Source organism: Aulostomus chinensis, chromosome 10, assembly GCF_037954235.1.
Source record: "Aulostomus chinensis isolate RoL2024-O1b breed Wild chromosome 10, RoL_Achi_v1.0, whole genome shotgun sequence".
In the NCBI taxonomy this organism is placed as follows: Eukaryota; Metazoa; Chordata; class Actinopteri; order Syngnathiformes; family Aulostomidae; genus Aulostomus; species Aulostomus chinensis.
Window position 1 is genome coordinate 27,902,650 of NC_141329.1, and position 13,879 is coordinate 27,916,528.

At 49.7% G+C, this 13,879-nt stretch overlaps 1 protein-coding gene across 1 annotated transcript in view; it reads left to right on the forward strand.

Moving 5' to 3' along the window:
* The first annotated feature begins 931 nt into the window (after window positions 1–931).
* Window positions 932–13,879, forward strand: part of LOC147255119 (uncharacterized) — a 20,214-nt gene continuing 7,266 nt past the window's right edge. Inside the window, exons 1-4 of the mRNA XM_086216818.1 lie at window positions 932–1,270; window positions 2,774–5,270; window positions 9,656–9,849; window positions 13,156–13,271. Of these exons, the coding sequence (XP_086072944.1) occupies window positions 3,245–5,270; window positions 9,656–9,849; window positions 13,156–13,271 (2,336 nt within the window). The 5' untranslated portion in view covers window positions 932–1,270; window positions 2,774–3,244. The remainder of the gene's footprint in view (window positions 1,271–2,773; window positions 5,271–9,655; window positions 9,850–13,155; window positions 13,272–13,879) is intronic.

Genomic DNA, 13,879 nt, shown 5'->3' on the forward strand with positions numbered 1-13,879 from the left:
AGATTGATTATTTCTTCACTTTGGAAGTGACGGATTGATTCGTGTCTCAGATGGAGAAGCACATGGATGAGATAAACTATGTGCATGACATCTTCCCTGTGTGTGTGTGTGTGTGTGTGTGTGTGTGTGTGTGTGTGTGTGTGTGTGTACACTGATGATGCTGTGCAACGTGGGCAATGAGGGCGAGTGTGTGTGTGTGTGTGTGTGTGTATACACTGATGATGCTGTGCAACGTAGGCAATGAGGGCGAGTGTGTGTGTGTGTGTGTATACACTGATGATGCTGTGCAACGTAGGCAATGAGGGTGAGGGTGTGTGTGTGTGTGTGTGTGTGTGTGTGTGTGTGTGTGTGTGTGTGTGTGTGTGAGGAAAGATTAAGGTGTATGAGGAGTAAACCCTGTCACACTGTAGCAGGGTAGTGAAAGTGGTGGGAGCAGCCAGCCGGCCCCAGGCCCTGCGCCTGAGTCCTGAAATATCAGTTCACTCAGTTTGTTAAAGAAGCGTCAATGAGATTCAACTGTGGAGGACAACTCACTGTGGGGAAATGTTTCTTCCTGACATACTAAGAGCCACCTGGACCGGATCTGTCCTCCGTGTCTCTGGGGTGAGGTTGTTCATCTTGTCATCTCTGCCACTGACGGGTCATTTCAGGATCTGGAGTTTTCCAGTCAGCAGGTTCCGCTGCAGAGGAGGTCCAGTTCCATGTGGCTGAACTGAAACCGGAGGAGGAAGCAGGCGGGAGACGGATCTCACAGAGTCCACGCCATCTTCCACGCTCAGGGACTTATTTCTCTCAGCAGGAGTGGTCTTTGTTTTATAGAATTAAATGATCGCGCCCCCCCACCTACCCGTTCCTGGCGTGACGTGGCATTAACCATACCCCGTATTTCCGCTTTCCGCCGCTCTCCGGGGCACGGATCACTCCTCATACTAGTGAGTGGGCTGCAAGTCAAGTTCGCTCTCCGTCATCCTGCTCGCTGAACCCACCGGAGGCGACTGCGGTAAGATGCGGCGGCGCACGACGTGGATGCGGTGATGCGCAGTGGCCGAGCGAGCGGCGGGGGCAGGACTGAGGGAGCGTCCTTTGTGCTGTTCGGCTCCGTTTGACGGTGCGGTGACCACACGCAGCGTCCACTGATTTGCAGCCCCGCAGCATCAGCGAAGGCCGACTGGAGGGATGCGGTGGTCCCTCTGAAGGAGGCTGGAACCACAAGCGGAGTAGAGGGACAACAGGGGAAGCTTCTGTCCCGGTCTGAGACGCCAACAAGCAGGTGAGATCATCGCCGCCTCTCCGTGTCTTTGAGGAACTGTCGGCAGGTGCGCTGGTTCTGCTGGTGCGCGGCGGTTCGACGTGGCTCGGTTCCACCAGCCCGCTGCTGTGAGGAGGCTCAGGGCTCCTTTATTTGATTTTATTTGCCTTGAGTGCGGAGGATCGCTCAGCCTCCCTCCTGATGGTCAACTGCGTTTCTTCTTTGCTCCAAACATTAAAACAGCGAGTCTCCTGATGTGACGTGACATCAAAATGCTGGACTCGGTGAGGCCTCGGTGTGTAGGAAGACATCATCCGCGACCTTTGACAGCCGCGCACCCACACAGGCAGATTAGCTGTCCTCTCCTCTGTAGTTTCTGCACTTCAGCAGCAAACAAAAACAATTAACTCCTCATTTCTGGTTTACATTCAGATTGCATCTCCAATTCAGTCGTTAACCCGGTGACCGTTGAGTTGTTGGCGTGCTGCCGTCGCTTCTCTAGAATCAGAGATGGTCCGAGGGGATGTGGGACCAGGAATGTCAGACTCTCCTCTGTCTTTCTGATCGGAGGAGGAATCAACCCAGCAGCTGATTAGAAATCTTTGTTCCATCACTTGAGCCCTGACTGTGAGAACTCTGGAAAGTAGCAGGAGATGAGTCTGCAGTCCAGATGTTGCCTTCAAATGGACCCTGCACAAGAAGAAGCGCAGGTGCAAAAGAAAGACAGAGAGAGGCTCTGGTACAAAAAGAACCCCAAAATCAGTCTTTTTTCACTTTTTCGTTGTTGATATTCAAAGCCTCTGAAGATGATGTGGTTGAGAACGTCTCTCTTCCTGAGAAGACACTGCAGGTGGCTTCGTGGTTCTTGATGTGTGGCGACCAACCGACGTCTACATCCATGAGCGCCGCTCGTGTGAACGAGGTCTTTGCGGCCACACGTAAATCTCTGGCTCTGTTATGATGTCCCTTCATGTCATTTTTGTCATTCATGCATCAAAAACCAAACAATTTTTAAAAAATGTAAGAGGGAAAAGTACAGATGTTGGTGTAAAATGTAGGATGTAAATGCAAAAAGCTGTCAGAAAAATGAAAAGATAGAGGGAAAATGTAATTAGTTACAGTTACAAAGTACTGGTATTTGTTACGGTCCACCTCTGTCTGTGCGCAGCTGCTGGCCTCCGACTTCCGAAGATGTGCACCTATGAAGCCGTGACAGCACAGAGGAGGCTGAGAGAAATACGTGGCTTTGGAATATCTCTTTAATACATTTGTGTGTATTTTCATGCCGTGATGTGTGGCTTACGGCCTGATGATGTAACTCTACGCCAACGATAGTGATAATAATAGTGATAATACTCTGGGATCAGAATCAGCACATGTATCAAACTCAGACCTGAACCTGAAAAATGTCTCTGAATTGGATCGGAACTGAACAACCATGGATGGTTGCATCTCTGAGCTTTCACCATGAAAAGCTCACATTCTCTCTCATGTCCTCATTTTCTTCATTTTTCTCTCCTGCAGGTTGTTTGGTGTTGGCTGAGTCAGTCGTCAGTAGCCAGCGTGCAGCCAACCAGGAGGGCGGCGAGGCCCTGGATCACCGAACACGAGTCTGGAAGAAAACCAGCTTCTCATTGTCATCGCCTACGTCAGCGCTGGCGGTCGGACCGGGCCGGTCGGGAGGATCAGCGACTTTAGGAAAGATGAGAAGCTGTCGTGATGATAACTGATGGGTTGTTTTTGCTTCTGGTGGACTGAGCTGTTACACCAGGTTACCAGGAGCCAGTTCTCCCTCGAGACGCTGGTAAGAACTCCTCCAGAACGCTCTGAGTATTTTCTCCAGCTATGATCCTTCTACCTTTGTTGCTGCTACACACTGATTTGTCAACAGACCCTTGATAATTGCGGTGTTTCCGCACATAAATGAGAATTCACCACCACCGAACTGACGGCATCTTCTCAAAGGACACGCGAGGTCAAGCCAATAAATTCTAGATGAGGCCAACAGTAAGCAACATGCTGCAGCAGAATAACAACAACAACTACCCCTGCCTGGATGTGCCGGGCTCCACCCGGGAGATGCTCCACAAGTGTTCCAGAGCATCCCTGCCCTTCCCCAGCCGACTAGAACTGGGGGATTTGCCTCTGATCCGAGGCCTCCGAGCCTGGGCCCTGTGCTCCAAGAACCGCCGGAAGGCTGGTGGTCCACTGGGTGCAGTGCAAGCACCCATGACCCCGCCTGCGAGTCGGGGGACTTCCTGTCCTAGACCTGCAGATGTGTGCCTGATTGGAGAGTGGGGCCGTATGGGGTACGGGCTTCCCTTGGGCGTGGATGCCAGACAGGCTGGGATTGGAGCGTTGGTAACGGTTGCCACTCTGAAGACCTCAGAGGGTAACGGGAAGACGCAGACCCAATGTCTCTTTCTCAGGACTGAGAAAGGAAGCTGTTTGTATTCAACAGCTAAACCCGGTTCTGGTCTGACCACCAGCGCAGCCTCCAGCGTGGCCGGAGGATGGCTGAGAGGGAAGACAGGAGGAGGCTCTGGGCCGGATCTGCAAGCGCAGACCGGAGCAAACCGGGTTAGAGTGCGATCAGGCCGGAGATGGAGGAAGTCCGGTAATGCAGCAGGCCGAGAGAAAGCAGGCGTGAGCAGAGAGAGGCAGCGGGGACGCGGGGAGGATCCTGCTGAAGAAAGACAGGAAGAGGGAGACAAAGGAGGCCTGGACAGTAAACAACCTCCCAGCCTGCAGCAGGACGACAGGAGAGCCAGACAGGAACGAGAAAGCAGAAGTCCAAGATGCTGCCACAGTGATTCTCCTAAGACCCAGTGTGGAAGGAGAGCGCAGAGAAGGGAAGGCCAGGAGGAGCATGAGGACAGAGGAGGAGGCGTCCCGACCAGTGACATGAAGAGCATGAAAAAGGAGTGGCAAAGGAATGAGGGGGAGTATTTTAAATCTATTTTGCCTGTACCAAACCCCAACCTGGAATCAAAAGAAGAAAGAGAAGCTGCGAACAATGAGGAGCCGGGGAGGCGAACCACTCAGAGCTCTGAGAAAGAAAACTCCAGGATTATAGACACAGGAAGCTTCCCTCGCAGCCTCCCGGAGAGTCCATGTACAGAATCAGTGGTAAATGGATTTTCTGATCATGATCAAGAGTCAGACGCTGAACTGGAGAGTGTGTATTGTGAAGAGGAGGAAGGGAGTGTCAGTCCCTCTGAATCCTCAGTGGCGTCCAGTGTCTTAGAGCAGCGAGTCACTAGGTCCTCCTCTCCAGTAGAGGGAAGCACTTGTGGAGATAAACACGAGTCTTGCATTCACCTGGAGGGGAACGGAGGTGCAGGGCACGCGGGAGAGGATGAAGCAAACTGTGACCAGAGCAACCAGGAGGATGAGCGCGGCGCCTCCCCTCCAGGTCTGAGACACAGAGCTCCTGAGAGAGGGGGAGGGGCCACATCAGATAACGTGGACAAGAGTGAACATGATCTAAACAATGCAGAGACGAGAGAGGAGCTTGAGGAAACCGGCGGTGATCTGGACGGTGTTGATGGCAAAGGTGGTGATGGTGGTGCTGCTGCTGTGGAGGAGGACCGTTGTGGACTAACAGCCACCTGCAGGCCACAGGAGTCCGGATGCAGCATCAAAGACTGTGGGGACACCTGTGACGAGAAGAGTGTGAATAGAGTGGCCGGCGCTAACGTCACTAATGTTGCATGCGCTAATCCCTCCACCTCCCTTGCACTCTCCCTGGCTAATCCTGCCCCCTCCCTGCCCTCCCTGGGAACCATGGAAACCAGCCTGCCCTGTGTGGAGGCAGAGGAGGGGAGGATCAGAGACGAAGGAGGCCGAGAAGGGGCAAGGAGGCACGGGGGAGAGCTGGAGACGCAGGGTCAGGAGGGGAGGAAAGAGGGGGAGGGGGAGGATGAGTTCGGAGTGTTCATACAAGCAGAGGGCGAGCCGGCCTGGAGCGAGGGCTTCACCATGTCTGCCTCGGTGCCTTGTGGGAGCAGAGGGAGTGTTGGTGAGTGTGGCTTTCTCTTCCTTCTGGCATTCTTTCACCCTTCAGGAGCTGTGGGAAGTTTTCCTCTCTGGTCACTGTAGTCATGTGACTGAGGATCCGGAGGTCAATTTGATACTGAAGGCCTCCAGAAGTAGCGAGGAGCCTCAAATATTTCAGCGCTTCAAAGGCATTCAGACACAGTTATTCTCCTTGTTGCCCAGGACTCCCACCGACTGAGTGTCCGGAGGGTTTGGTATCCAGGTTAGGAGGCTCATCCCGGCTCGGGGATGTGGTGTTTACATGGAACACCGACACATCTGGTTTCTCACACACCATAGACACTCATGTCCTGTGTAGGATTTGTTTTGAGGGCTCCATGCTATGTGCACTGGCACCTGCCGTGTTTACTGCGCACGCTGGTGTTGCTAAATGAGCCCTCGGGGTCGAACCACTGTCAGCTCTGTTCGAAGGTAAGATCCCACCAGCTTAACCAGCTTATTTCAATGCGCAAACACAAAAACGAGATGCTGAAGTCGGTGTGGAGGCGCTGTGGATCTCATCAGTGACAAGGAATGTACACAAGCTAATGTGAGGGGTCAGTAGCTAGCAGTTGTAGCGCGTAGTCTAGAAATCCCACATGGCATGTGACAAATGAAAGGAAAAAATTATCCAGTGTAGAAACATAACAAATATTTCCGTGCAGAAATGGTCGGCTCGGTGAGGCTGATGACATCTTACGCCCCTCGCAGTCACCAGGTCTCATTTGAGCACCTGTGGGAGATTTTGGACTGACGTGTGAAGCAGCGGCGCTCAAGCTGAGTTCCGCTTTGTTCCGTTTCACGTGGCAGTGCTGCCGCTGGGCACCAAACATTTCAGTGCTCATTTCCTGCTGGTTCAGACATTCATTGGTTTCCATTCATTTACAGCACTACTTCACCTCAAAAGTAGGTTGTTGTTTTGTTGTTTTTTGGCTCCAGAATGCAGAAGGAGTCAACCACATTTACTTAGCTTGATGCTAATTGCACCCCGTAGCTACTGACTACAAACACCAGCAGAAATATGGGTTTACGAACCCTGAGGCAGGTTGTCCTGGACAGTCCATGTCTTCTGTCTTACTATATACTCCGTAGTCCACCAACACTTTGATTCGAGCTAAAAACGGCTACAACCCTTGTAATTCGGTAACGTAATACCGATAGTAACGTAAGGGGGGACACCAAAAACCTCTTTGTTCTCTCAGACATCTTCGATCAAATGTAAATCTGTAAACCAATAAACCGAAACGGATGGATGAAGATTTTCTGGTTGGGAAACCAATGGAAACAAAACCCTGAATGCCACTTGAACATACATGTCTAAAACCCTCCAGGTGAGGGTGAGGCAAATTCAGAATACACACATTAATGCTTAAAAAGCATAAATGTCGAATGTGAGTGGAGCCCCAGAGCTCGATGGACCGTGGGTGATGATGTGAGTGAGGGTTAGGAAGTCGAGAGTGATGGAGACACACAAGCAGCTGGGTTGACGTCTCTGAGAGCCAGCCGCTGTTAATCAGCTCGCATCCGTTCCATCTTCTACTGCTTCTCCTGTTGAGGGTGGTGGGGGTGGAGCCTATCCCAGCAGCCTTCCCCCTGGACAGGTCACCAGTCCATGGCAGGGCCAACACATAGAGACAGACAACCATTGGCTCTCCCAGCCACGCCTACGGTCAATTTAGAGTCTGGATTAACCTGGTCCCTCTTGATGTCTTTGGACTGTGGAGGAAGCTGGAGTACCAGAGAGAACCCAGCAGGAACAGGGAGAACATGGAGACTCACACAGAAAGACCCCGTGCTGCAGCAGGGGCTCCACCCACAACCCTCTTGATGGGGGCCACGGGGAGGACCACTGCTCCACCAGGCTGCACTCATCAGCCTGTATGGTCCCTCGTGATGTTCCTAGGTTATCAGTTGTGTCCAATACGAGGTCAAAGAAGAATATAAGTCATTGTTTACATCCCCTCGGTTTATCCGCCAAAAACATTCTGTGAGTTTTCAGTGCTTTCCGCTGTTTATTTTGACCACGAATGCCGGATGTGCCTTCATTATAAGTTTGGATGAAAACTGCTAATGAAGCGCAACTGCGGATGCCTTGATTGATTTTCATCGGCCCTGGAACCTCTTGAATGTGGAATGCAGTACCGCAAAACAGAAAATGTTGCTGTTCGTCTGGAAAACTGCAAATAATGTTGAAACATAGCAGCAGTCCAGCAGCGCAGTACTGCAGGACTCAAACGTTCATATCATTTGGAGGATGTACAACAATATTTCAGGGACAAGTCGATCTGAACAGCCGTAAAGAATGTGGTCAAAACTGCTTGAGATTTAGATTTTTGTCGTAACAGGAAAGTCCCAGAAGCAGGTTTTTATTTTTATTATTTAACAATCAAGTGTAGCACTCAGTGAGTTTGCAGTATTCATTTGGACCGCTGTGGTTGTGTAGTACACTGGAACTGCGAGTGGATTGATTCAGTGACTGAACTGTTTTCTGTAGGAGAATAAAAAGCCAGGCAGCTAAAAGGCGCCGTGATCCTGAGGAATGCTGCTGCCATTTACCAGAGAAAAAGTATCATGTTTGTCGAATTTCTCCATGAAGGAGACGTCTGGACAGAGGCTTTGTTTGGCCACAGTCGTGCTTTGTCCGTGCTTGTGTGCCCTTTAACTGGTTTGACCTTCTCAGCAGTTTCTATTGTCTTTTTAGGCCTTGTGGAAAAAAGAGTTGTTGCATTTTTCACAATAGAGTCCGGCTCAAATTGAAATGATGATCAGTCGTAGCTGGAGCTCTGGAGTGAGCGAGCGACGCCGGATGTCTAGTTGCTCCGTGGCCTGGTTAGCACCGCTTGGCCCTGCCGAGGAAATGAGGCTCTCGTCTGGTCTGACCTGGATTCGTCTGCGTGGTATTAATCATTCAGTGACGTGGAGCGAAGCGGAGGGAGGACGGGGAACGCTGGGCTCGGACTTTAAAGCTCCCGGCAGCAACATAAGAATAACACAGTCATGAAGGCAGCAGGCATCAAACCGAGGACCAAATGTTCACCAGGATGTTTGCGTGATGTCAGGGGGAGTGTCCTGAGAGTCCAGCACGCCTGACACAGCAGGTGGCCTCTCAGCACCGCTGGAGGCAGCAGACGTTCGTACTCCCTGACTGGGCTCACACTTGTGAGGCCTTTAATGTGTTAATGATCTTGAGAAGAGCTGCAGCTACTCACGCCGAACGTGAGGTCAAAGGTCATGGGGGCTGTGCGATTTAAAAAAAATGAAATGAATTTCACTGATTTTGGACTGATTATGTTGAGTGATTTGTTGATATCAGAGGGAATGTTAACAGTGCCACCGTCATTCTCCTCAGTCAGGAAAAGAACCTGTTAAAATGTGAATTGTGTGTTTTTTGTGCAGCTCTCCATCAAAACAGTCTGCAGTGGATGTTGTGGAGCAGAACGCCTCTGCAGCGCCGCCGTGTTTAATTAGCTGCCCTCCCGCTGTTTGGAAATTGAGATATTTTGATGCTGATCAACTTTGCAGCCCCGTTATTGAAGCAACCTGTTGATCGCCATCAGCCGCTTGATGTTTGAGACGGTTTGAGCGGATCGTCAACACTAGAAATGCACAGTGAGCAGCGGCAGAGACGGTGTGAGGTCCACGCCACCCGCCGGGTCTCACAGCTGAACGACTGCAGCTTCCCGCTTCGGTTTATGTCGGTTTAATCTCAATGAACTGATCAAAATAGTGCCGCAGTCATGATGCTGGTTTGAACAAATGCGGCAGACATGTTTTGTCAGGTTGCACCAGGAGAACACAAACATACAACTTTTTAAATGAGAGCTTTCCAAAGGGAGTTTGGGTTTGATCGGTCACTCACTTCTGCTCTGTCTGTCAAAAGTTAATATTGTTGTTTTGAAGAGAAACTACCAGTGGTTTGACGACGTAACGACTCCCAGCCTCGTTTCCCAGACTCGGCTGCAACTTCTGACCAGAAAGACCAAAACAAATCCATACCAGTTACAATGCAAAACAGACAAAACCAGCAAATCCTCACACACGAGAAACTGGAATCAACACAATTCTGCCATTTTTGCTTGAAAACAGATTGAATTGATGAATGGACTCGTTGGCCGATGTTTAGAGGTTGCTGGAAGTAGTTTTTAAAATATCAGGGGGAAAAAAGTTCAGTGAATAAACCTGGTGAGCTTGAGCTCATTTCAAGAACAGCGTTCTGGTTTATGGTGTAAAATAATGACATTTGACTTCCTGCACTGGCCTCCAGGCTGTATATCAGCCCTGCAGGGTTGGTTGGTGGTCCCTCCAGCCTAGAAGGCCTCTGCAGGGGCCTCGACTCTGCCGCCAACTAACTCTGTGTCTTTGAAACAGCACTGGGAAACCACGGCGTCGCTGGGGAGTCGACTAACTGGACACCAAGCTGGACGGAAAGCTCGTTCCACCAATCGGACGACACCTGGGCAGCCTTTCCTCAGGACTTGTCAGATGAAGGGCGGGACTCAGCGGGACAGTGGTGGCCAGCCGGCGCCGAGGAGGAGAGGAGGGACTCGGCGAAGCAGCCTCTGGTACGGCCGTTTCTCAAAGCTGCTTTAGTGATTTCACATCTCTTCAGATTGCAGCCAAAGCCACCAAACAGAACAATGTGTTTGCTCAGAGTTCAGTTTGATGTTTGAGCTTCGCTACAAAAAAAGGATTTTGACACGAGAAGGAGGCTCAATCCATCAATCACAAGCTGCAGCCGTGGAAATGCATTTTCCTCGTGGTTTTAGGCGCAAACATCAGGCTATGGATGAAAGCTGAACAGACCCCTCAGTGAAAGACCTTCAGATTTATTGTGAATAAAACGAAGGACTTTGATATCTGTTAGTCTGGACGTTGGCTCAGAAGATGAGGAGAGAAGGAAATCGAAAAACATGATTTTAATCAATATGACGTCAATTTTCGAATACAGGAGGGCGAACCAGGTCCCGCCAGCAGAGCAAAAATCACCTAAAAACCCCCAAATTTCCAAATGACTGTGATATACGGTTGTGAGTTGTCGGTGTCTAGTCGTCATTTTGTGTTACGCCATGAATGAATCGCACACGACGCCGTGCGACCTTCCTGAGAGCTGCGTTGTTGGAGCAGGAGTTGTTTGGAAAAAGTTTAAAGTGAAACTTCATCCAGAAAAGTGTATTTTACCATTCAAGTACTCACTGACAGGTGAGTGACAAAGAGGTTTTTTTTCCCCGCTGTCTTTGTGGCTCCAGATTGGAGAAGGAGCCAGCTACGTAGACTCAGCTTGAAGCTAAACGCACTTCTGAGCTAAAATGACCTTGAACTCGCTCGTTCACGCGTCGTAGCTCAGATCGGAGTATTTGGAGGTTATTGAGCGTACAGTTTGGTAAAGAAGGTGTGGATTCTACCAGATGATGCGCTGTAGAACTTCTATACAAACGTTTAAGGACATTTTGTCTGTTATTAGCAATAAGTCACCATTAGCTTGGAGCTAAATAGGTGTGGCTGGTGGTTTTTCCACCTCCAGATTCACAAAAAGGAATGCAGAAGGGAAAAAAAACATCTTTATGAGCTCAAAACATCTATTAGTGAGTACTTGAAAGGTAAAATACACGTTTTGATTGAAGTATCACTTAAAAGATTTAGTGCAGTACTTCTGTCTTCATCCTCTGGTGGTGAGCGTCACTACAAACTGCTGTCGACTCCATGGCTGCCGCCTCAGCTGTAACACGGGGGCTGAATCTTTGAGAGCAGCACGAGCCACTGCAACGTTTCACCGCCTGAATTCGATCCATTTGCTGTTAAAACATCTGGAACATCTTGAAGAGCTTCAGCTGAATTATTCATCCGCGCCGATGTTAGCGTAGGGCTAACAGGAAGTAGCTATGCTGAGCAGCGTCTCCACAGTGTGCGTCATCAGTGTAGAGCTTCACCTGGCGGCGCTGAGCTCGCTGAGAGAGCTCGTGAGAGTGGGCGGGATGTTCAGCTTTATAAAGATGATGTACTGCAGCCTTCATGAAGAAAAATTAATGATCCAAAAATGTATAAATGCATCACTTTGGTGATTAAGAGCCGTCAATCCCCCGAGATCACCTGGCTGTTTTACGGCCCCACTCGATGGAAACTTTCCGAGAGTTTTCCTTCCTCAAGCTTTGTTTGAGAGAATTTCCTACAATACAAGTCAGACCAAATTGTTTACATCCATATTGAGAAATCTGAAAATCCCCAAATGCCAGCAACACCTGCAGCGAGACTGCTCATGAATCTAGTTAAAGAGAAATATGGCTTGGAGATGGTTTTAATATCACTTGTGTCTGCGCCAGAGCTTAGACGGATTAAAAACTAGATTTATGTCTCACAAACAACAGTTTCCAGGCTTAACTAGCAGCTCAGCTCCGACTTGATATCTCCGGAGGGAAGATGCTGAGCGTTGGAATCAAACCATCCACTTCAAGCTTTTTGAGGCAACTCAGGTGACAACCCGCTGCCCCGTCCTTGCTTCACCTCCGGCTGCAGGCTTAGATGGATGTGCTGATGACTCAGGCCGGCCCCTGAGGCTCCCTGAGCAAACCAATAAACACAACAAAGGACTAAGTTAATAACCCACGTTAAGTTCAGGCCGTATTTACCAGGGTAGTCGCCACCCAGAGGACCAGGATGTGGCTGCTGCTCATGAGTTCCTGGAGTTAATAAGGATTTTCGCTGTGCGACCTCTGGGAGCGACTCTTAGATTTAACAAAGACACCCAGAATGCCTGTTCAGCTAAAATTGAACCGTCTCAGGTCCTGGGGATGTTTTTTCCAAATATAGAAGGTCTTTTGACGGTTATTTTCTTTACTTCAATCGGATGGCGTTGGCTTTGTAGTGGTGTATATTCAGGGCCTTCAACGTGACGATAATCAAATCCTCCTTCTTTTCTCAGCAAACCAGCAACTAAAGACGCTTACAGTCCTTTACCTTCGCTGGAGTTTAAATGGCCAAATTAATGGGGACCGACCGAGAATATAAGACTATGACACAGGATGTGACGACAGAGGTCGTTCTGTAGAGGTGGAGGCCGCTCTGCATCCTGAGTACTTTCTGGTTCTTATTCTTGAAACACCTCATTGGATCTGCTTTCATTTCAAAAGCAGGACTTTTAGCTCATGATTCTGCCTTTTCATCTTGTGGAATGGCTCTCTCTGCCGTCGTGAATTCTGACTCTCAGCTCCTTCAGTTTGTTGTTTTGTTGGTAGGATGGGTTTTGAAGTGTCGGGTGCCTGCAGATGTTCAACAAATTGCCTCTACTGCCATCTTCTGGTGGCCTTTCCTCCACACCAGCAAATACAAACACCTTTTTTGCAACACTGTCAAATTTTGCTAAAAACAAATACGCTGGACAAATAACTGGCGCCATGGTCACAGTGGCTAGGACGTTCCACACTCGTCACGCAGCTCTGGAGGCTCTTCATCTCACCAGAGTTCTGTTCTGGTGCGCAAACCAATGAGTAGGAGTCTAAAAATAGCTCTTTAACAGTGGCAACAAGCTCCGACGTTGCTCTGAGTTTACTAGATTTTTAGACTTTAAACTGTAGAAAATGCTACTCAGAATGCAGTGGGGGAGGGGGGGGGTTTGGTCCAAGCAGAGAAGCGGAGACGTCAGCACTGCAGGAGGAAGCTCCCGGGGGAATTAAACACAGCAAAAAATGCAGATGGAGATGTAGTTGTTTCCCTGAAGCGTCGGTGAAGGATGAGAGGAGAAAACAGCTTCCAAACGAGTGCTTCACATGCCTGAAGAGGCCCCTGGTTACCGCGCGTGTGATGACCTGAGATTTCAAGACTCAGGAGGAGTGCAGATGCTCCTTGATGCCACTGATGAGGTTTCTCTCCTGTAGGCGACTCTCTTCGTGGAGGCCTTCCCCTTGCTGCCTCCCTCGTCCTCCGCTGACCCCAGCCCCGATGTTCCCACGCTGACCCAGCTCCTGAGGGGCGGAGCTGGCCAGGATCAGGGGTAGGTGAACCGAATCATCTCCAGGGTTGGGTTTGGGTTGTGTACTGTCACTTTAAGGTTGGAGCTCACATTTTTGAATGATTACATGCCAGTTGTTAGGGCAAAAAACCAACCATCTTTGGAGCTTTTAAATCAAGTCCCTCTAATCATAGCCCACAGTGATGAAAAACGAAGAAGAACACAAAGCAAAGTCAGCCAGTTGAGAAATTAACTGATGGTTTCTGGGAGTTTTTAGTGTCTGTGAGATGCCAGTTTACGGTGAAAGGAGTGAGGGACTCGAGCCGAGCTGACAGCTCTCCTCTGATGGAGAGAAGCAGGACTTCCTGGATCGTCAGATCCAAGCAGGAGCTGAATGAGCCGCAGGTTTGAGCAGGTCCTGTGAGGTTGGCGGGGGTCAAACGCTTCAGATTGTGATACATGGTGGCCATCTGTTGGCTGGAGAGGGGAACTACAAGCCTCAGTGGGACCTCTGTGACCATCGACTGCTTCTGATTTACTGTCAAAGTCTGAGTGGATTTCATAAACAGTTGTAGGTCGTTGAAATATCAGCATCTGTGTCAGCAAGAGAGAAAAAAGAACCCCTAAAGCTCCAACCATCAGCAGGTTGT